The sequence below is a fragment of the Camelus bactrianus genome, chromosome 22, assembly GCF_048773025.1.
Source record: "Camelus bactrianus isolate YW-2024 breed Bactrian camel chromosome 22, ASM4877302v1, whole genome shotgun sequence".
Lineage (NCBI taxonomy): Eukaryota > Metazoa > Chordata > Mammalia > Artiodactyla > Camelidae > Camelus > Camelus bactrianus.
The window spans coordinates 28,639,365-28,662,700 of record NC_133560.1 but is presented as its reverse complement, the minus strand read 5'-3'; the positions used below and the strand labels follow the sequence as shown (position 1 = coordinate 28,662,700).

Sequence of the window (23,336 nt, the reverse complement as noted above, 5' to 3'; positions counted from 1 at the left end):
GGGACACTGAAGCAGAAGAGGCTCTACAAGTGTCTGTTCTCTAGACGCTGGTTGTTTCTTGATTTATTTGCTGTGATGTCTTTTGTAGACACCGACATCTTGTCTTCCCAACTGGTTGGTAAGTTTCTTTTGGAGATGCTTGGCCTAGTCTCTTGTTCATGTTTGTTAATGAACCCAACCAACCCTTCTGACTCTCTCAGAATGACTAGAGCAGTGGGGCCCTGCATCACCACTGCTCCAGGTCTTTCCTGCAGGGGAAACCAGACACCTCTTTCTGTGTCACTTAACCTCAGAGATCCAAGGAGCCTGGGCTGTGCCCTGCACAAAATGTCCATGAAGAAAACATGGTGTATTTCCTCTTTGGGCCAGGTTGGGTTTTTGCAACCACAGGGATAAACATAATATGCTTTCAACAGAAATGAGCCCGGTTCCTGGGGTAGGTGTCGTCAGTTTGGAAGATCTCATCTGCCTCTCAAGCTTGGGTAGGCCTGCTTGATACCTGCTGACACCTGCAGTGTGGTCTCATCATGGCTGATGGTTGAGCATCTAGAAATGCACTCAGTCGTGTTGACGGAGTCTGGCAGGTGGAGAAATTTAACAGTAGCCTCTGGACTTCAGATTGGAGTGTGTTAGTTTCCTATGGCTGCTATAACAAATTACCACAAATTCCATGCCTTAAAACAACACAAATTAACTTTCTTACAGTTCTGGAGGTCAGAAGTCTGAAAGGGGTTTTTAGGGGCTAAAATCAAGGTTCTGGCAGGACTGAGCTCTAGGGGTCTAGGAGAGACTCCCTTGTCTTTCCCAGCCTCTAGAGGCTTCCCCGCATTCCTCGCCTCTTGGACTCATCACTGTAACCTTCCACTGTCACTTTTCCCCTCACTGGACCCTCCCACCTCTCTCTTTCACTTATTAGGACCCTTGTGATGACATCAGGCCAGCCCAGATAATCTAGGTTAATCTCCCCATTTTACGATCTTGAATTTAATCCCATCTGCAAAGTCCCTTTTGCCATGGAAGGTACTACATTCACAGGCTCCAGGGATGATGGTGTGGACATCTTTGGGGGACCATTCATCTGTCTACCAACCAGGGGAAATCAAAGCAGAAGCACCAGTGCCAAGATAGAAGAAACTCTACATGTTGTTAGAGAACCCTTGTAAAAACATAAATTGGAGCTCACCACTTTTCTGCTCACAGCCCTCCCATGCTACCCATGGCTCTCAAAAGAAAGACCAAAGTCCCCCGGGTGGCCTGCGAGGTCTTATACGACACCCCTCTGACCTCATCCGCTCCCGCCCTCCTCTTTGCCCCGTCTGTCTGGCTACACTGGCCTCCTTGCTGCTCTTCTTACATTTCTAAGCCTTTTCCGGCCTCTAAGTTTGCTCTTCCCTCCTCGACTCCTCTGTCCTTGGTTTCTCATCTCAGATCTCAGCTCAAATGTCATCTGCTCAGAGAGGCCCACCTCTCCAGCACAACTAGAATATCCTCTCACCCCACCCCCAACATGACTGCTGGTCACTCTCCACCTATTGTCCTGTCTTCATTGCACACGTGGTATCTGAAATGATTTGCTTTATTTATTCATTTCTTGCCTGTCTCCTGGGATAAGAATTTAACCTTCGGGAGACCACTAACAGGATCAGCCTTGCCCACTGTTGGGCTCTCAGTTCAGAGTACCTTGTCCAGTTACTTTGGAGATGACCAGCGAGGATCACTGTGTGCCCGCCAAGACTGGCCAGAAGGGAGCAGGCAGGGCAGGGGGGCAGGGCAGCCCTGCCGGCCTGGACAGCCAGAAGGCGGGAAAACGAGGCGGGAAAAACCAGCAAACAAGCCCTGCCGATGGGTAGGGTGGGGAGCTCTGGCGGGCTCTGACGCTAGGAAATGGGGCTTGGGCATCAGGCCTGTCATCGGGGTGCAGGCGGTCTCCTGGGGGGCCGCCCCAAATTCTCCTGCAGAATTTAGACATTGATTCCTGCTTTCCTTGCCCTACCTGTCAATGAACGCCTGGTGAGAGGGGCTGATGGAACAGACTTAGGAGGTCAGGGGGTCTCTACCCTGGGAAGGGTCCTTGCCCCGGGGTGGGGGGTCCCTAGGGCTCCTGGAGGGCACGCTTAGTGGGGGGCCCAGGTCCCGCCACCGGCCCCGTTGCACGCTGGGCGCGCCCAACAGAGCGCGCAGGGCTGGGCGGGGCCGTGGCCCGCTGGGCGGAGTGTGTGTGGGGTGGACAGAGGCGGGGGCGCCCCCCACCCCCTTTCTCGCTTCCCGCCACTGAGGCGGCCAATCACCAGGCAGGCGCCCGCCCCCGGCGCGGCCTCCCGTGGCCCCGCAACTCCCAAACGCCGAGTTTTCGCGGGAAAAAAATCAGAGCAGCTGGCAGCGCGGCGGGCAGTGCTGGCCGTCCGGGCGCTCGGGATCACACGCACGTCCGCGCGGGGTCCCGACCACGCACGCGGCTACTTTGCTATTCCCAGAACGGCTGGCTCGCAGGCAGGCAAGTGGATCCGGACGGTTGGAGAGGTGAGCTGCCAGGCAGATCGGGGTGCCAGCCCTGGCTGGGGGTGTGTGTGTGTGTGGGAGAACCCGGCGCACCCGGCGTGTTAACTTTGCAAAACCTTCTGAAGAGGTCGGGTACGCTCGGTCAGCACGGGCACACGCGTGCACTGCGCTAGGGCTGCCTTACACGCGGTCTCAGGCACTGCCTCTCGCCTGGCCGGCCCTTGGCGGTCGCCCCTGGCAGTCAGGGCTCAGGCAGGGGCGAGCGGAACATCCCCTGCGCCCAGCGGGGGTCGCCCTGGCTGGGTGGGGGAGGGCCTGGCCAGCCGCGGGGGAGGATGTCAGGCTCCGCGCCTGCGCGCGGGGCGCCCCGCGATTCAATTGTCGCGCCCGAGCCTGATTTCGCGCGCCCTTAGTTCCCCGGGCGCGTCTGGGCCAATAGGGAGCGAGCAGGGCGGGGCGGCCGGACGCGGCAGAACCAGTGAGTGAAGCGGCTCAAGTGAAAGGGGGCGGGACTTGGCGCGCGGGCCCCTCGGCCGGTCCCGGCGGTGGGGGTGGGCGTGGGCTCGCTGGCGTGGCCCGCGCGGGCGGGCGGGAGGACAAGAGGGGCTCCGGGGCGGTACGTGGGGGTCCGGGGAACGCAGGCCAGCGCGCGGGGCGGCCGTGGGGCCGAGGTGAGTAGCGCCGCGCGCTCGGGGGTGGCCGGGACGGGGCGGTCGGTTGCCATGGCCACCGCGGGGCCTACCGCGTCGCGCACGCGCGCGGGGGGGCGGCGGGGGGCAGCAGGCACCCGGGGTCGGGAGCTCCTGGGTCTTGGGTGGGGTCCTTACTCTTCAGTCACACTCAGTTGAGTTCCCTGGGACTTCTAAAGTTCCAACCTAAGCCGAACTTTTGGATTTCTCTGTTGCAACAGTATTAATTCAGGGAATGAATGAATGAATGAATGAACAAACTCGGCCCCTCATCGTTTGGCTGTGTCCCCCTTCCTCCTCTGGACGTTGGTATTTTGTTTTGTTTTCCTCTTCTCTGCAACGCAGGGTGGGCTGACTGAGTGGTCCCAGATGCCTTTTGCTCTCCCCTAATTCCCCCTCCCTACTCAATCCTCCACCCGTGTTAGTCATTAATGCATTAACTCCTCAATTCACTAGGCCAGGCCCTGGGCCTGCTTTGGCAGTGTATGGGGATTAGGGAGCCTGGAGGGCGTTCTTGGAGTTTCCTGGTACCCGCAGTCTGGACAATAGCAAGGATGACCTGAGTATGGCCCGGCCTGGTGGTGGTGGTGGTGACCGCAGAACTGACCTAGGGGTCCCGCTCTCTCCCCTTCTCAGCACCAGCAGGCACCATGTGGCTCAAGGTTCGCACCATGGACGGGAAGGAGGCCCATATTGTGAGCTCCCTGTCCAGGCTGACCAAGGTGGAAGAGCTGAGGAAGAAGATTGAGGAGCTTTTCAACGTGGAGCCAGGCCTGCAGAGGCTTTTCTACAGGGGCAAGCAGGTAAACCCGCCCTGCAGGCTGCCTGCCTGCCTGCCTGCCCGCCCAGCACCTTTGTTCTTGCCTCATCCAGGCACCGCACACACACTCTTCCCGCCTTGTCCGGTCCTCTTCTCTACAGAAACCTCCAATGCCTGAGCGAGGAACAAAGGCTCGACTGGTAGACTGACACACTGGGCAGGCAGCCGGCACCCGAATCGACTGCATTTGGGGGCTTTGAAACTCCCAGCAACCCCTCCTTTTTTTTTTTTTTGAAGCTCCCCTCAAAATAAGTTTCTAGATAAAAGAAGTTGGAGGTGGTTCATGGAAGGCTGATGAATTTCGAGGAAGAGCCTAGAATGATTACTTAGACACTAAGATGGAAGGGACTGGCTTTTTCTTTGAAACACACAGCGATGGTTCACTGTCTGCACCTTCTTAGCTTCTGACCCCCACAGGGTTTTCTAGGTATTTGGATCAGCTCCTTCAGGGTCGGAGATGGCGCTTGCTAATCAGGAATTTCCGCCACTCTGGGCCTGCTCTCTGGCGGTGGCGGTGGGGCTGCCCCTGAACAGGGGATTGAGTTTTCTGCCAGCCCTGCCCCTCTCTCTCCTTTCTTTGAGATTCCCCCGCCCCCAGCCTCTGTAGCAATTTAAAACGGCCACCCTTGCTTTATTGGCTGCCCACTTGGGGGACGCTTTCTCCAGTGGCATCCCTGGGCGGTTTCCATTTCTGTTGGTGTCTTGTGGTGGGGGTGGGTTACGAGCGGGATTTCCCTCAGTGGGAGAAGATGTGCCCAGAAAGTGGGGGTCCTGTCCGCCGGAGCCGTCCTGGAGTTGGGCGCGCCGTGGGGACCTCTGTGTAGAGACTACACTAGATTAAAAGTGTTCAGTCGGGCTCTCTGCCCGACTTTGTTGTTGTCGCGTTTTGAACTGGGTACTGCCGCCATCTGGTGTCTAGGTTGAAAAATAAACGCTCCCCGCCTGGCCAGGATTTTTGGGGGCTGGGAGGATCCTGTGATGCCTACTGGAAATGAAACGTGATGATTAATTTCTTGGGCTCGTGGGGCCCTCGGAGACCTTTCGCTTGCTTCCTGCTAGAGATACGATGACTTGAATGTCTTAACAACCTAAGTTAGCGAGCCCTGCCCGGGGAGGGGAGGCCGATCCGCGAACTCTGCAAGGCGCATGCATGTGGAGAGGTAGGGCCTGGAGTGGAGCGTCCCTAGGGTGCTGGTTTTCTCCCCGTCCTCCGACAGGGGCTCATTTTGGTGGCATCGAAACTGACTTTGATTCGCCCCTCAGGCTTTGTGTTGAGCAGAAGTTCTTTCCACAGAGTTTCCAAGAACCTCCCTTGTGCACTTGCTAAACCGTTCATGGCGTTATTCAAAGGCAGAATGGATTGAGTCCTTTTAAGTTCGAGGGAGGGAATATTTTTGAGTGCCAGGCACCAGGCATTTTAACTTTTACATTAAAAACCATACAGGAAAGTTGAAGGAGCCCCGAGCACCTAAACACCTACCCCTGGCTTTTAGCACAGGCGTTTTACATCTGTGCTTTAGCACGCAGCTATAGCTCTGCCTGTCACTTCCGGAAGCCCGTTTATTTTGGGGGATGCATTTCAGAGTAAGTTGCAGGCACTGAGTCACGTCACGCCTAAACCCTTCAGCATGCCTGTCCTTAACTACGGTGTTGTATTTGTTTGTGGTTCTTGTTTTTTAGATAAAATTTGTACAGTGAGATACACGTCCTGAGTGGACATTTGGAGTTTTGACAAATGTCTACACACGTAACCAAACCCCTATCTCCCTCCATCGGTAAGGTCATACCTAATCCATACAGACATCTTTGAAACTTCTGGTAGTAACAGCAGCCCTCCCAGTGCGGGAGACATGGCCTCATGCCTTTAACAGTCAGGATGTCAGCAGTGGTGACAGCTCATAAGTCTGCCTTCTTGAGTGCAGCTTTTGAAGTTCTCAGAAGGTTCTGTGTTCCCACACAACCTCTAACTGCTGCTCCTTCCCTTCCCCGTGCTCACTCCCCACCCTGCCACTGGAGCTGTTTCTGTCTCCCTTGTCTTCCGGGTCAGGAAGCCAGGCCTCAGTGTGATGCAATTTCCCCAAGGTTGCACGACCAGGAAGTGGCCCAGCCTTGGGGAGGTGCGGACAGTGCCAGGAGGGCAGGGGACAAAGGCACCCACAGCAGCACCTCGAAGGAAGTCTGGTCTGCCAGCAGGCAGACCAGGCTCATCGTGATAGAAAGCAGTGCCATTTCCAGCAGGGCGCAGGAGGGCTGTTGTTTTTACGAATGTTCTAGCGTATTGGCAATCCTTTTTTTTTTCTTTTTAAAGAAACGTGGCATTGCAGTCCAAGGTCTGCGGTGAGGTCACCTGAGCCGATAAAGCAGAACAGAGTTGAGACTTTCTTCAGGATATGGGAGGGCTCCTCCGCCAGCTTGTTCAGGCTGAATAGGTTGGCGGTTATGTTGCTCGGTCGGCGGAAATGCAGGGAGCCGGATGGGGGAAGGGACTCCGGGCCGCAGGCCCAGCCTGGGCGAGGGTGGGAGGCATCTGGTGTCTTTTTTTTTTTTTTTTGGCTGTCCATAAAAATAACAGTAGCTGTCATTTGTGGTGCCTTCAATGCACTCAGGTAGACAGCTTGGATTTTACAAAATCTTGCCAGGTGTCTGGCCAGGGACGGTCTTGGTCTCTCTGCTTTCCCATCAGATGGGGCTAATTGTGGACCCAACACGTGCCCATGATGAGAATTCAGTGAGGTCATGGATGCAGTGGGGGGTCTGGCTCACGGTGTATCATTCAGCGCAGGGCGTCCCCCAGCACAGCTGACATCCGGGCCAGATCATCCTCTGGGGCTGTCCTGGGTGCGGGAGGATGGCGCTGTGGGATGGGGAGCAGTGTCCCCGGCCCCTCCCACTTAATGCCAGGAGCCTCCCCTTCCCCTAGCTGTAACGACCACAAAGACATGGCCAAGTGCTCCCAGTTGAGAGAACTAATTACTTAGTAGATAATTTATTTTAGGAAAACAGCAAGAGGCTGTGTTAAGGCCTGAAAGACGAGTTGGAATGGCCTTTCGAGGGTCATGTCATAGCGCCCCACCAGATGTCCCTGCTTGGTTGGCCTTTCCTGAGTGCTTGCCCCTGTTTTCCCAAAGGACAGGGTCAGGCAGCAAACAGCCCCCTCATTGAGACCGGTCTTTCAGGCTGTGTGAGGGGGGAGGTCCCTTCCCCCCCCCCCACCGAGCTCCCAGCTGGAGGCACACCCTCTAGGTCAGGGATTAGCAAACCCTTTCTGTTAAGGACCCGGGGTCACCGTTTGCCAGCCTTGCAGTCTGTCCTGCGCGGTAAGGTAATGTCTAATCCATACCAGAGTCTTTGAAAGTCTGCCCCCGAAAGCTCCGGACAGAACAGAGCGCAGATGAGTAGGCGTGGTCCGATTCAAGCCCCAGTAAAACTGTATTTATAAGACGGGCGGTGAGAACTGTCCTGCAGGCTGGAGTGTGGCACTTACATCCGAGCTTCCTCCCAGGGTGGTGTGTCCAGGTTGTACTGTCAGAGTGGGCTGCCCTGGGATATGTTGGACTGCGTCCCCAGGGCGCAGGCGCTCACTTTGTTGGGTCTCAGGACCCCTTTCTACCCTCCAAAGTGATAGGGGATCCCAAAGCCTCTGGGCATGGGGATCACACCTGTCACTTCTTGTCATATCAGAAACTGGAAGCTAGGGAGAGTTAGCAGTCTGTGGAAGCACGCTGGTTCCCTTGCAGCTTGTGAGCGCTGCGCTCCTGCGGGCCCCCGAAGCTGAAAGCAGCCAGTGACATACATCATGATGTCCCCACACCACAGCCTGGGGCTCCCAGGCCCCCACAGTGCTGCTCCAGGGCTTATTCTCTGCTGTGGCCCAGCGGGGTCAAAGGGCAGAGTTCACTTGTCAGGACCGATCAGTCCTCTGTCCTTGACCAGCTGGGGGGTAAAGAGGGGCCGAGCTTGTCCTTGAGGTGCTGCGCGCTCCGCCTGCCCCACCCCCAGCAGGAAGTGTGTCCCTCCCCCATGGCCAAGATCCTGCGTCACGCCTTTTCTATTCTCCTGTCTGTCCATCGATCTGGCCTGCACCCCAGGTTTCTGTGGAGGCCTGGGGCCTCGACGGGAAGGTGGGGGCTGGGGCTGCACCCTCAGGAAAGGAGGTAGCTCAGCGTCTCACTTCCTTTCTCTCCAAGCCCGGCTCTCGGGCCCTCCTCGACACCGCCTGCCCGTCCCCAGTGGGGGTGGAGGTCCTGCTATCTGATTTACGGCCCCTCCAAGCCGGAGAACCACCCCTTGCTGGCCCCAGCGGTGCTTATTTCCTGTGCTCCTGCCTCTGGGCAGCACTCTGAGAGCATCCCTGTCCCTGACGGTGTCCTGAGCGGGCAGAGGTGGGCAGGAACTGTGGGCGGAGGAGCTCCAATTCCAGGCTTCCCGGAGCAACGAGCAGCTTTGTTGTTCTGTGGTCTGTGTTTCACTTCATGCGTGCGCGGGGCCCAGAGACCCGAATGTCCAGGAAGCACACCCGGATCAAAAGGCAGATGTGGTCTGAGTGCCGTGGGCAGTTTTGCCTTTATACTGGAGTCACTGGGCCCCAGCCATGTGTCTGTTTTACTACAGGCAATGGGAGGAGTTTTAACCGGGAATTTTGGTTACATGGGATTTTTGCTGCAAGTTTAATTTTAACATGCGAACTGCCAACCTGAGGCATAGCTCGCCTGTTGTTCAGTTTGTATAGCTTTTATTAATGCCACTAAGCCTCAGTTGGAATTTTAGGAGGAAAGGACCCAGAATCAGCATGTTCCGTCCGTTCACCTGGGCCCTGTCCTCTACCTCCCGCCCCCCCTGCTTCCTGACCATGTAAGCACAGCTCTGGGCGAGCAGGGTTGGGGATAGCGCGCCGTTGTGCAAGCTTCTTCCTGCCAACCGTGAGGCCCTTCTGAAATGTTCCTGAAGTGGCCTTAGGAAGCAGCCAGACCAACTTGTGCATTCTGTCCTGGAGATGGAGCCCAGGGCCAGCCTGGCCCAGCCCAAGCCCCCTTCCCTGCCTGGTGCACCCCGCTTGCATTCCATCTGTGTCTTTGCACCTGGAGGGGAGCCTGTCAGCCCAGCTTCCTGACCCAGCACAGACTGCGTCGTGGGTGGAAAATACCAGAAGGGAGGAGCGGGGTGGATGTGCAGCTGCTGCCTTCAGTGCTGGCCTGTCCTGACCCTTTCTTTCTCGCACCTGCACACCCCCAGCTGCCATTCTGGTGCCTCCTCCCTTAGCTCTGCTGCCCTGTCTCCCATTTCCCTCTGTCCCGGTGCTCTTTGTAAAGCAGAAGTCCGACTGCTTGCTCCCTCCTGACTGCGGCTCTCTCCCACTGCCTGTCCTCGCTCCAGTGGCTTGGTTTATTCCCATCTGAAGTCACCCTCACTTCCCTTGACGTGTGTGGGAGACACATCTACTTGCCTGCGTTTAGCTGTCACGTGCAGCTGTGCAGCGTGCCTTTGTAGGAACAGGCCACAGGTTCTGCTTGCAGATAACGCAGCTGGGAGCCCACTGTGAGCGCCCGTGTAGCTGTCCCTCAGGTACACGGAGGGTCCCCGGCTTAGTGGTTCTCACTGGGGGCGGTTCAGCCCCCCTGGGGACACCGAGGATACCTGCAGTTGTCACGACCCGGGGTTGGGGGTGCTCCTGGCATCGAGTGAGTAGGGCCAGGGAGGATGCTCCACACCCTGCTGGCCATAGAGGTGCTGGGCACCAGGTGCCAGGGTCTTGGTCATCCTTTTTAATAACACTCGGCCTGCTCTCTGCTGGTTTCCTCGTCATAGGGATGCTGGGGACACTTGCCTTTCTCCTTTTTTTTTTTTTTGTTGTTAAATGCTCTAAAAGATAAAGTTTATTAGGTTCACAGCAAAATGAGGAGGAAGGTGTAGAGATTTCCCGTACGCCCCCGCCCCCAGCCCCAGCCCCCACCCCCGCTGTTCACACCTGTCCCCGCCAGATAGTGCAGTTGGTACAACTGAGAAACTTACCTTGACATGTTGTCGTCACCCAGAACCCATGGGGTACACTTGGGCTCGCTTTTGGTGGTGTACGTCCTGTGGGACTGGATGGACGTCTGACGACGCGTCTCCACCATTACAGCGTCACACAGAATTGTGTCACTGCCCTAAAGTCCTCGGTGCTCTGCCTGCTCATCCCGCCCTCCCGCCCTCCCTCCCTCCACTTCCTGGCAGCCACTGGTCTGTTTACTGTCTCCGTAGTTTTGTCTTTTCCAGAACATCCTATAGTCAGAATCATACAGTGTGTAGCCTTTTTGTATCAGCTTCTTTTTTTAAAAAAAATCAGTATTGAGATAGAAAGCACATACCACACAATTTACCCATTTAAAGTGTGCAGTTCACTGGTTTTCGGTATTTTCTTGGAGATGTGCAACTGTCACCACCGTCAATTTGGGGACATTTTCATCACCTCCCAAGGAAACCCCACACCTTTTGTCTATCACTCCCCTCCTCCCCTCCCCCATCACAGGTCCACTTCCTGTCTCTGTGATGTGACTCTTCTAGGGACCATCTGTGAGTGGAATCAGACAATATTTGTCCTTTTGTATCTGGTTCTCTCACTGAGCATCATGTCCTCAAGGTCTACCCATGTGGGAGCGAGTGTCAGTGCTTCTCTCCTTTTTGGGGATGAGTAACATCCCAGTGTGAGGAGGACCACGTGGGGCCGATCCACTCATCCATCAGTGGTCCCTGGGTTGTCCGCCCTTGGGCTGCTGGGCCTCATGCAGCTGTGACCACGGGTGTCACCTCCCCCTGCTGTCATGCCTGTCCTGGGTCTGCCCCGTGTTGGAGGGCTGGTGCTGCCTCACTCCCTGGGCCCCTGTGGCACCTGGGCAGTGCTGGGCACATCGGAGGCTCACTGTCCAGGGTGGGTTTCGGAGGGGCCCTGCAGTTGCAAGCAAGTGTTGATGTGTTCAGATGTGCGTTTCAGGGGAGTGGGGTCCCCAGCCATCAGATGCCCAGGTTTGTGATGAATAAAGATGAACAAAACCCACTGCACCGAAAGGACCTCGTCTGGAACTTCCCTCACTGAGACCCCTGGTGCTGTTTGCATGTTAATGGTAATCAGACCTTTGAACCGACAGCTTTTGGTTAAAAGTTGGGACTGGAGGGAAAGTTGATCTTTTGTGTATCCTTTTGTTTAGGGGCTGCTTCTGAATCAGATCGTTCTGCCCCAGGGGACACTGGGCGAGGTCTGAGGATAGGGTTTGTTGTTACCACTAGGGGTGCTCCCAGCATGTGGAGGGTGGGGGCAGGGATGCTGCTCACCCCATCCCCGCAGTGTTCATGATGGCGCGCCCCCCCCCCCCCAGTGACGAGTGATCCCCAGACATCCCAGTGCAGGGCAGAGCCTGCCTTAGGGGCATTTGGATGGTGCAGAATTTCAGGAGGGTCCTAGTTGGATGTTGGCAGAGTGCCCTGGGGCAGTTTCTAATAAAAGGTAACTCCCCAGTGCCTTTTGTGCCAAAGGGAATGTGGCTCAGAAGACAGACTCCTTCACAAGTCAGATGAGTCAGCCTGGGCACAGATTGTAGAGCCCTGCCAGCTCCCGGGTCCTTGCCTGGGTGGAATTAGGATAAAGAAGTTAATGGAGAGGGGTGGAGTTCTGGATCGGAGGAGCCGCCTGAGGATGAGGTGCGAGCTGGAGCCTTACAAGGAACCCGAGGCAGGTGAGGGTGCACGCGTCCTTCCGTTCATGCGGGCCAGGGCTTCTCCTCCTGGCACTTAGGACATCAGGCTGGGTCACTCTCTGTGGGGGCCATCCCTAGCACCCCTACCCTGTCTTGACAAAAAAAAAAAGAAAAAGGAGAACCACTGAGGCACGTTTACTGTGACAAAAGTGTCAAAATACATAAAATATTAAAATGTCCCCGGATGTGGTGTGTGACAGCAGGAGTCCTCACTGAGAAGGCCTCGGGACCCTGAGGAAAGGGTGACTGGGCACCCCCAGGAGTGGGCGGGTCTGTTCCAGGCCAGCCTCCACGAGGGCAGATTCGCTCCTTTGCCCCTGGCCTGTGCCCTGCATTTGGCAGGTGTGTGCCCTGTGTCTGGTGACCTTGTCCCGTGTCCCTACAGATGGAGGACGGCCACACTCTGTTTGACTATGACGTTCGCATCAATGACACCATCCAGCTCCTGGTCCGGCAGAGCCTGGTGCTGCCCCCTGGCAGCTGCAGCAGCAGCAGCAGCAAGGAGCGGGATTCGGAGCTCTCGGACACGGACTCCGGCTGCTGCCTGGGCCAGGGCGAGTCCGACAAGTCCTCCAACAGCGGTGAGGCCGCCAACGAGGCAGAAGGGAAGGCGGATGAAGACGTGTGGGACGAGACGGAGCTGGGCCTGTACAAGGTGGGGCTCTGCCGGCCGCTGTCTGCGCCCGCTGGCCCTGTGGCTGGGCACCCCCCCCCCCGCTGTGACTGTCTCCGAGGGGTTCCTTGGCTGCAGCATAAGCACTCAGCGATTCCGTCCTGACCCCTCTGAAGCAGGATCCTCTGTCTGGGCCTGCAGGCATCTTCACAGGGGCGATCAGAGTTCTGATCTGCTGCCAGCCTCCCTCTAAGATCATGAAATGTCCCAGAAAGATCTGGATTCCCCTCTCCTCTGGAAAAATGGGCAGTTCTGGCCTCCCTGGGCCACGTGGCAGGGGAGGTTCTGCCCCCAGGGAACATCTAGTTCTCATGACTTGGCGGGGGGGGGGGGGCCTGACATCGAGGGGATGGGGACCAGGGATGCTGCTCAAACCCCACAGTGCCCTGGATGGCCCTGGTGTTCTCAGTGCCGCGGCAGAAGCATCCCAGCCCCGAAGCATCCGGGCCCAGGAGCCAAGGCGGGCTCTCGGTCCTGCTCCTTCCCTGGGCCGAGTGAGAGCTTGCTTTCCCTGCAGGTCGGCGAGTATGTGGATGCGCGGGACACAAACTCAGGCGCGTGGTTCGAGGCCCAGGTGGTCAGGGTGACGAGGAAGGTGCCGTCCGAGGACGAACCCTGCAGCTCCACCTCCAGCTTGCTGCCCAAGGACGACGTTGTCTATCACGTGAAATACGACGAGTGAGTCTCACTGGGGTGGGCGGGCCTGGGGACTGGTCTCTGTAGACGCAGGGACTGGAGTTTGGAACTGCCTTGGGGGTGACGACCAGGATTCGAGGTCCCACCCTCCTGGTCCCAACCCACACGGAGGCCAGTCCCCTGGGGGCCTCCTGGGAGAACTCTGCCCTGGTCGTCCAGTCGGGATTGCAGGCCCCCCATTTCCTGTCCTATCTTAATCACAGCACCGTGTGAAAGCATCTCATGTGTGCCCTCTCTCCCTCCCTGGATACACTCACTGCCAGGAGTTCCTGTCTGAACACGGAGGGTGTCTTAGCAGGACCCACAACAACATACCACGGGCTGGGTGGCTTCAGCATTAGACATTTATTTTCTCACAATTCTGGAGGCTGGAAGTCCAAGATCAAGGTGCCAGCAGGGTTAGCTTCTGGTGAGGTCTCTCTTCCTGGCTTGTCAACGGCTGTCTTCTCACCCTGTCCTTACGTAGCCTTTCCTCTGTGCACAGAGAGAGGGAGAGAGAGCGCTCTGGTGTCTCTTCCTCCTCTGATAAGGACACCGACTCCATCAGAGTAGGGCCTGCCTTTATGACCTCATTTAATCTTAATTACCCCCTAAAGGCCCCATCTCCAAGTAGTCACATTGGGTGTTGAGGCTTCAGTCTTTGAATTTAGGGGGATACAGTTCAGTCCATAACAGGGCTAGCACACCTGCCCACAGGGAGCTCAGTTCCCTGGAGCACTGGGGCTTCATCTGGTTCTCTGCTGGGTCCCTACTGCCTCCACCGGCTTCTGGCACATCCTGAACTTAGCTCTGTAAAAGTCACTGGAGTCTTTGGATGAGTGAATCACAGTAGGTGCCAGATTCCCATTCTCCTGGGTCAAGGGTTGCAGACTCTGGCCCTCTGGCCATATCTAGCCCCAGCCTGTTTTTGTAAATAAAGCTTTATTTACACACAACACATCAACACCCATTCTCCTACATCTGTCTGACTGCTGTCCGTGGTAGTAGCAGAGTTTAAGGACTCAAAACAGACCTTCCAGCTCACAAAGCTGACAAGAAAAATATCGACTATCTGATCCTTTACAGAAAAAGTTTGGCAACCCTTGTTCTTGGTGGTTTATTAGCAAAAATAATGAGCCCTGGGGGATATAGCTGGTCACGTTAGACTTGGGGTTGGCCCCCTCACAGTGGAGCCTTAGCTTTGTTCCTGATAGAGTGTTTCCTTTAGCCCAGTTATTTTATGCTTTTTTTGAGGCTGCTTATCCAGAATGTTGAGTTTCTATTGTATCCTAGCAGCCGGTGGGTGTATTTACATGAATGGGATGCTGTATATCCCTCTACCCAAGTCACTTGTAACACGTGTGTGTGGAAAGAGTGAAGTTTTTCCCTCCCCAAGTTTCCTTCTGTCTCAGTCACCTAGGGCCGCTGTAACAAAACCCCACAGACTGGGTTCCTTGAGCAGTTTATTCTCACGGTTCCGGAGGCCAGACGTCCAAAACCAAGGTGGCGGCAGGGCTGTGACCTTTCTGAAACCTGGAGGGGAGAGTCCTCCTGTCTCCTCCAGCTTGCGCTGGGGCTGGACTGGGGCCGGCAGTCCTTGGCTTGTGGCCACAGCACTCCAGCCTCTGCCTCCGCCCTGTCATTCTCCTCCATCTGCATCTCATCCCTTCCTCTTATAAGGACACCAGTCACTGGATTTAGGGCCTCCCCACTCTAGTTTGACCTCATGGTAACTCACTGCATCTGAAAGAACCCTGTTTCCAAATAAGCTCCCACCTCCAGGTACCAGGGCTTAGGACTCCGCCATATCTTTTTTAGAGGATACACTTCAACCCATAGCACCGTCTGTAATTGGAACATGTCTCTATACCTGTGTTTTCGACACCAGCACATGAGATCACTGGGGAGGGCTGCTGTGATGGGGCCCTCCCTGCCCAGCTTTTATCTCCAGTTGAGGGCGGGAGGCCAGCCGGCACCCGGATCTGAGTGCAGGGCTTTCCCTCCAGCTACCCGGAGGACGGCGTGGTCCAGATGAGCTCGCGGGACGTCCGGGCTCGCGCCCGACACATCCTCAAGTGGCAGGAGCTGGAGGTGGGCCAGGTGGTGATGCTCAACTACAACCCCGACAACCCCAAGGACCGCGGCTTCTGGTACGACGCGGAGATCCTGCGCAAGCGCGAGACGCGGACGGTGCGGGAGCTGCACGCCAACGTCAGGATGGGGTGAGCCGGCCTCGCGCGCTCCCCGCGCCCTGCTGGGCGCCGCTCCGCGCTCCCCCGCCCCCGGAGCCGGCTCTGCCCCCGGGCGGAGATCCCAGGCCGCCTCCTTCTCTTTTCTTTGTTGTTTTGAATTTGGCCAGCAGGTGAGAAGTCCAGACGCGGCAAAATCTAGGAAGTACCAGAGGCCACACAGTTAATATTCTCCCTTCTCCTCTGTCCCCCGGCCCTCCTTCCCGGGGAAGTCGCTGCTCCCCGGCCTGCACGCGCCCCACGTGGCGGTGCGCTCGGCTTCGGTGAAGGCGGGCGGCGGTGGCCCCGCCTGTTTGATGGGTAAAGTTTTATTGGCGCAGAGCCACGCCCATCTCTTTACTGATTCTCAGTGGTAGCGTCGTGTTAGGAGGGCACCAGAGGCGAGCTGGGGGGCTGGGAGAGGGACCGTGTGGCCCAGGAAACTGGAAATACTTACTGTCTGGCCCCTTGGAGAAGATGTTTGCCAAGCCCTGTTCTACCTTGTGTCTGCGTATGTGCTTGTAGGTAGAAAACTTACCATCTTAATCATTTCTAAGTGCACAGCTCAGGGGCATTAAGCACATTCACATTGTTGTGCCACCCTCCCCACCATCATCTCCAGAACTTTCTCATCTTCCCAAACTGCAACTCTTTCCCCATGAAACACTCACTCCCCAGCCCCTCCCCCACCGTCTTCTTCCTGTGTCTATGGATTTGAAAACCCTAGGGACCTCCTGAGTGGGGTCACGGGAGATTTGTCCTTTTGTATCTGGCTTCTTTCACTCAGCGTCATGTCTTCAAGGTCCATCCATGTTGCAGGACGAACCTGTTTTTGTGGCTGAGTGATACTCATTGTATTGTGTATGGAAACGGATATCGGGCAGGTGCAGAGGCCCTGGGGCAGGACCATTCTTGGCGCATTTGTGGCCTAGGGAGGAGGCCAGTGGGGGAGGAGGCTCAAGACTGGAAGCCTCCCCCTGGCTGGGCGTTCAGGGCGGAAGTGGTGCGTATTCTCCGTGGCTGGCAGCCACCAGAGCCTGTGGGCACGGGAGCCCTTCACCTATGATTTGGAATCATCACCCTGGCAGCTGAGCAGGGAATCGACTGCAGGGGGCAGTGTGGCAGCAGGGAGACAGGAGGAGGGTGATGTGGGCATTGAAGGGTGAGATCTGGGGCCTCGGGCCAAGGTGCTGTGATGTAATTGTTGAAAAATAATCTGCTTTTTTTCCCTTGCTTTTCTATATTGCTTTCTTGTTTTCTGTGTCATTGGCTTCTGCTCTCATCTTTACAGTTTCCTCCCTTTTCATTTCCTTGGGTTGATTTTGCTCTTTTCCTAGTTTTTTTAAGGTAGCAACTTAGACTCTTGATCTGAGACCTTTCCTCTTTTTTAACAGGAGCATTTAGTGCTGTAAATTTCCCTCTCAGCACTACCTTCACTGCTTTCCACGTATTTTGCTGTGTTATATTTTTCTCTTTATTCAGTTCTCTCAATTTTTAAAATTTTTTTTGAGGGTTCGTCTTTGGCTCTTGGCTTCCTGAGAAAGGCGTTTAACTCCCAAGTGTTTCCTGAGGTTTGCATTGTCTTTCTGCTGTTGATTTCCAGTTTGACTTCGTTGTGGTCAAAGAACATACTCTGTATGATTACAGTCCTTGTCAAGGTTTGTTTTATTGGCCCTGAATGGGGTCTGTCTTGGTGAATATTTCACAGTTGGTTGGAAAAAAAGAAAAGTATTCTATTGTTGAGTGGATTGTTCTGTTTATATCATTTAGACCGTGTTGGTTGATTGTGTTGTTCACATCTAATTCGTGCTGATGTTCTGTCTAGTACTTCTGTCAGTTGCTGAGGGGGTGTTGCAGTACCCAGCTGTAACTGTGGGTTTATCTGTTTCTCCTTTCAGCCTCCTAATTGTGAGGGTCTGTTGTTTGGTGCATACACACTTAGGATGGTTGTCTCCTGGTCCTGACATAATGTCCCTCTTCGTCTCCAGTAAATTTCTTTTTTTTTTTTTTTTGTCTCCAGTAAATTTCTTTGCTGTGAAGTCTACTTTGTCTGAGACACGTGTGTGTATTGACATACCTGCTTTTACCTGCTTTTTAAAATTTTTTTAAGACCTATTTTATCACCTAGATTCTATTTTTATTTCCTGGGAATCGTTTGTTTTTTGAGGGGAGGTAATTAGGTTTATTTATTTATTTATTTATTTTGATGGAGGGTCTGGGAATTGAACCCAGGACCTGGTGCATGCTAGGCATGTGCCCTACCACTGAGCTGTACCCTCCCCATTGCTTTTTTTTTTTTTTTGAAAAAAGTAAATGTTTACACAGTGTATATCTTTTTTTATCCTTTTACTTTAAATCTCTATGGTTGAATTTGGAATTCTTGTAAACAGGATATCAATGAGTCATTTTTAAAAAATCCACTCTGCCAGTCTGCCTTTTAACGGGCATACATTATTGCTACTTGAACAACTTGGGAATCAGAGGCACCGACGCCCTACACAGTCAAGAATCTGAGTGTAACTTAGAGTTAGCCCTCCATGTCTGAGGGTCTCTGTATCTGTGTGTCCCCGTCCGAGGATGCAGCCAACTGGGGATTGTGTGGTCCTTGAGTATTTCCTAATGAAAAACATCAGCCTATAGGTGGACTCATGCAGCTCAACTTCATGTTGTTCCAGGGACAAGCGTATTCAGAGCCCTCCTATTGAAGGCGGTGACTGGTGTGTTAGGACGTGAGCCTGCCTCCTTGTGACCTGCTTTCTGTTCGTTTCCTCTCTTCCTTCTTCCTTTTCCTCTTTCTGTCCTCCTTGTGGGTTGTGTAGACATTTTTTAGGATTCTATCTTGATTTATTCAGTCTTTTGGGGTGTGCTGCTGTCTAGTTTTCTTAGCGGTTTCTCTGGATTTTATCATGGAGACCTACTACAGACTGCTGTCTCTTTCACCACTTAGACTGACGTGTGGGCCTCTCCCTGCCATTTACATCCCTTTACACTCTCTTACTGTCTTCAGTATCAGATGATGTCATGATTTTTATTTCAGTCATTGTATATGATTTAGAAAACGCTTAAGGAGCATAATCTATTGTATGTACCCATATTTCTGCTCGCTTTGTTTTTCTTCCTTTTGCTCCCAAGATTCCTACCTTTATAATTTCCTATCTCTTTGAAGAACTCCCTTCCTTATTCTTTAAAGGTGTGTCTGCTAGCAAAGAATTCTTTTAATTTTCCTTTAACTGAGACTGCGACCATCTCTCCCGCCTCCCCACCCCGTCTGTTGAAATAACTCCCAAGCGTGGAATTGTTGTATCTGTTAATATTTTAGACTGTATTTCTTATTTTTAAAATGACTCTTTTAAAAGAAACATAGTTTGCCCTTATACAGTATAAAAATTAACTGTAATGCCTTAATTTGTATCTAGTTATTGTTCAGTGTTCCAATTATCTCTCTTTTTTTAACCATTTGTTTAAGATCTAAGCAGTGCCTGCAGATCTCAGGTTGATAGGTCTCTAACAAACCCCTTTTATCTTTAGGTTTCCTGTCCTTTCCTTTCTTCCCCCCCTTTCCTTGTTGGAGAAGCCTGGTCACTTGTCCCATAGAATCTCCAGTCTGAGCTTTGCCACCTGCATCCTCGTGGTGTCATTTCCTCTCTTCCCCTGTCCGCATGTTTCCCGTGAACTGGCGGGCGGGGCTGGACCTGTGCCGTTTAGTCCCGTAGCCATGAGCCACACGTGCTGTGGAGAGCTTGAAATGTGGCCAGGACACATTCAGATGTCCCGTGAGTGTCAAATACACACTGGATTTCAAAGATTTAGTGCCGAAAAAGAATGTAAAATAGCTTGTTAATAATTCTTTAGTGTACATTGCATGTCGAAATGGTATTTTGTATACGTTGGGTTACATAAAACATTCGAATTGATTACATCTGCTTTTACTTTTTGAACGTGGTTCTTAGAAAATGTAAAATTATACACGACTCGAATGTGATTTCTCTAGGGTGTTGCTGCTGTAGGTGGCAGGTTGATCTGATGAGATAGTAGGATGATCTGATGGAGGTGGTGGGTTGGTCCCTGGGGTCATTTTAACTTGAAGGAGTTTTTCTATTTTGATCAGACTTTACCTTTATGGTTTTTGCCTGCTAGCAGGTTAGAAATTATTCTCTGAAATGCATCTGGTGATGAAACCCTGGTTTTAGTTCCTGGTTTAGTAGGACTTGAACTTGCCCAGGGAGTAGCCCAGCGAGCGCATAGGCCCTGCAGGGCTCCCCTCGGGCATAATTGGAGCGGGAGTGTTCTATGCTCCGAGTGTGTGTTGAGGCAGGTGGCAGCACCTTCTCGGCGCCTCGGTGGGTGGCCTGCTTGGAGGTCTTAATGGCTCATCCTCCACAGGGATCACTCTATCGATGACTGTCGGATCGCCTTTGTGGACGAAATTTTCAAGATTGAGCGCCCAGGCGAGGGGAGCCCCGTGGTGGAAAACCCGATGAGAAGTGAGTTCCTGCCCCTCGGTGTCAGGCGGCGCAGGGGGCCCTGCCTGAGCTGACCCCAGCCTCCCCACCCGCACAGGGAAGAGCGGGCCCTCCTGCAAGCACTGCAAGGACGACGAGAAGAAGCCGTGCCGCATGTGCGCCTGCCACCTGTGTGGGGGCAAGCAGGACCCCGACAAGCAGCTCCTGTGCGATGAGTGCGACATGGCCTTCCACACGTACTGCCTGTGCCCGCCCCTGTCCAGCGTCCCCAGCGAGGAGGAGTGGTGAGCGGGGCCTGGGGACGGGGCTCACGGGTCTGCCACCTGGTGGCCCTGCGACCATGGGGAGTGGGGAGGGAACTGTCCCAAGTGGCTCCCGTGGCCTGGGCCCCAGGGTGACCCCAGGGAAGGAGGCTCCATGGGCAGGAGCTGGCCTCTGGGCCACCATGCCATCTGTGCTCGTCCTGGTGACTGCCACCAGGGGGCAGGAAGGATTGTGATGCACTCAGCTCTGGTCTAAGGACCCTCACCTGCTAACGGAGGTGGCTGCTGTTTGCACTGCCCCCGGCCTTGTGGACATGGGGAAACTGAGTCACTGGCAGCGAGGAGGTGCCGTCGACCTTCCCATGTGTCTGTCCCATCTGGGCTGGGCCTCCACTCCCCATTGGGAAGCTCTTCAGTTCCCCAGAGAGGGGTCAGGGTCTGCCGTCCACCTCGGCCACTGCTCGCCAGACCCGGCTACTGAGCACATCAGATGTGGCACATGTGACCGAGGAACTGGGTTTCTTATCTGATGTCAACCCCAGCTGGGTTGTGCAGGACCCCAGGGAGCCGGAAGGAGCTGGCTGTGTCTGCAGCATGAGGCCGGCAGGAGCGCATGGCCAAGGCCGGAGGTGATGTCCCTGTTGTCACAGGTACTGCCCCGAGTGCCGGATCGACTCCAGTGAGGTTGTGCAGGCAGGGGAGAAGCTGAAGGAGAGTAAGAAGAAGGCAAAGATGGCGTCGGCCACATCGTCCTCGCAGCGGGACTGGGGCAAGGTGAAGGGTCCCGGGCCCTGAGCCCCTGCCGCCCTCCCCGCCCTCCCTGCTCTCCTCCAGGCGCTCACGCGGCCCTCCCCTCTGTTTTGGAACGGCAGGGCATGGCGTGCGTGGGCCGCACTAAGGAGTGCACCATTGTGCCGTCCAACCACTACGGACCCATCCCAGGCATCCCTGTGGGCACCATGTGGAGGTTCAGAGTCCAGGTACCTGAGACATCTGGACCCTGGGGCTCGGCTGATGGGAGTTGCCTTTCCAGAAGCCCCTCCACTGGAAGGGCCACCCTGAGGGCAGGAGGCAGGGGTGGAACTCAAGCCAGGCCCTGCCATGGTGCGGCTCGGACTTGGGCTGTCGGGGTACAGGTTCTCGTGACAGGCCGGATGCATCTGGTGGGAAGTCAGCACTGGCTCCGAAGGCAGGAATAAGGAGGGCTCGGGCTCTTCCGTTGCGGCCGGTCCAGGAGGTACCATGTGTTTCTCGGTGGCTTTCGCAGGTCAGTGAGTCGGGGGTCCATCGACCTCACGTGGCAGGCATCCACGGCCGGAGCAACGACGGGGCGTACTCTCTGGTCCTGGCTGGGGGCTATGAGGATGACGTGGTGAGTGTGGGGAGGTGGTTTCGTTTTTGTTTAATTGTGGCAGACAACACTTAACATAAAGCTTACCATCTTAACTATTCCAAGTGCACAGCTCAGTGGCATCAAGGACGTTCACGTGGTCGTGCAACCATCCCCACCGTCCATTCTCAGGGCTCTTCCATCTTTCAAACTGAAACCGTGTCCCCGTTAAATACTGACGCCTCATCCCCCACCCCCCATCCTACTTTGTGTCTCTGGATTTGATGTATAAGTGAAATCATATATTTGTCTTTTTCTGTCTGTCTGATTTATTTCGCTCAGTGTCATGTTCTCATGTTGTAGGGAGTGTCAGAACTCCTTCCCTTTGAAAACTGAATCATAGCCAGTGTATGGACGGGACCACATTTTGTTTTCCCATTCATCCCTTAGCGGATACTTCCATTGTTTTGGCATTCTAGCTACTGTGCATAATGCTGCTGTGAACATGGTTATAAAAAACAAACTAACAAACAAACAAAACCTCTTTGAACCCCTGTTTTCAGTTCTTTTTTGGTATAAACCCAGGAGTGGGATTGTTGGATTATGATGTGATTCTGTTTTTAACTTTTTGAGGAACCTCCACACCGTTTTCCACCGTGGCTGCACCATTTCACATTCCCACTGGCCGTGCACAGGGTTCCAGGTTCTCCATATTCTCCGCATCGCTTGTTATTTTCTGTTTCTTTGACAGTTGATGTCCTGATGGGGGTGTGTGTATGTGTGTTTTCACTGGCGTGTGTCCTCTCCCTTATGGAGGGTTCAGCCTGCCCTTTGTGTCTGTTTCAGGACCACGGGAATTCGTTCACGTACACAGGCAGCGGTGGACGAGATCTTTCCGGCAACAAGAGGACTGCAGAACAGTCTTGTGATCAAAAACTCACCAACACCAACAGGTTTGCAGAATCTGGTGTTCTAATTTCCTCAGTGTCACACGTCTGCCTTATCCTCCAGCACCTACTCAGGGGAAGGGATCGGTCCCATTGCAGGGGTGTCATCTGCAGGAAGTTAGAGTCCCATGAAGAGTGTGGTGGGACGTAGGGGTGATGGACATCAGCTCTTTCCTGCTCTGTCCACTAAACACTCATGAGTCAGGTGCATTAAAGCAAACTTCCCCCTAAAAGGCCAGATAATAAATATTTTTGGCTTTGCAGGCGGCATGGTCTCTGTTGCAGCCCCTCAGCTCTGCCGTTCTAGCACAAAGCACCTGCAGAGCACATGTGAGAGAGTGTGCACGACACTGTTGGCAATAAAACTTTATTTGCAAAACCAAGAGGTGGGCAGGCATTTGCTGAGCACTGATTACAGAATGGGATAAAGCAGAAAAAGTATAAAGCCCAAAGGAAAAGACAGATCTGATGAGCTAAATATTATAAATTACAGCATTAAAACCCCTAAGTAAAGTGGGAAAAAAAGGGCAAATAACTATCTTGGGGAAAAGTCTGCCACTAACATGACACCTGATGGTTATGTCCTTATATGTAAAAAGCTGGTGCAAATCAATAAGAAAAACTAATAGGACAACAGCAAAGTATGTGCATATCATACAGCAAAGAAAAGCAAAGCTCCAAAGACCATGAAACTGTTCTATTTTAGTGATCAAAGAAATACACATGGAAGCAACGATGAGATACTATTTATTTACCATGTGATGTTGGCCCCAGATGCTAAAATGTTGAGAAATGCCAAGGCGTAGACTAGCGTTCCACTATTGGTAGAAACACAAATTAATACCATCTTTCTAGAAAGCTCTTTGCCTGTGTGTATGAAGAGCCTTGGGAGTGTTCTTACTCACGACCCTGTAACTCTCCTTTGCAAGTGTGTTTATGAGACTCGGGGAGATGTTATGTGTGGGGATAGTCATCATGCCGTTATCCAAAACAGCCAAATATCAATAACTAACTATCTG

General features: G+C 54.0%; 1 protein-coding gene across 5 annotated transcripts in view; it reads left to right on the top strand.

Moving 5' to 3' along the window:
• Nucleotides 1–2,334: 2,334 nt before the first annotated feature.
• The window catches only part of UHRF1 (ubiquitin like with PHD and ring finger domains 1), a 30,279-nt gene continuing 9,277 nt past the window's right edge, over nt 2,335–23,336 (top strand). The window contains exons 1-11 of one of the 5 annotated variants that reach the window (XM_074351031.1): nt 2,335–2,520; nt 3,825–3,991; nt 12,124–12,393; nt 12,929–13,089; nt 15,093–15,308; nt 19,698–19,798; nt 19,875–20,061; nt 20,691–20,814; nt 20,913–21,020; nt 21,308–21,412; nt 22,217–22,323. In XM_074351031.1, coding sequence (XP_074207132.1) covers nt 3,839–3,991; nt 12,124–12,393; nt 12,929–13,089; nt 15,093–15,308; nt 19,698–19,798; nt 19,875–20,061; nt 20,691–20,814; nt 20,913–21,020; nt 21,308–21,412; nt 22,217–22,323 — 1,532 coding nt within the window. In that variant the 5' untranslated portion in view covers nt 2,335–2,520; nt 3,825–3,838. Of the gene's footprint in view, nt 2,521–3,044; nt 3,171–3,348; nt 3,498–3,824; nt 3,992–11,378; nt 11,718–12,123; nt 12,394–12,928; nt 13,090–15,092; nt 15,309–19,697; nt 19,799–19,874; nt 20,062–20,690; nt 20,815–20,912; nt 21,021–21,307; nt 21,413–22,216; nt 22,324–23,336 lie in introns of those variants that run through there. The other 4 variants (XM_074351033.1, XM_074351028.1, XM_074351030.1 and 1 more) reach the window with 4 other exon arrangements.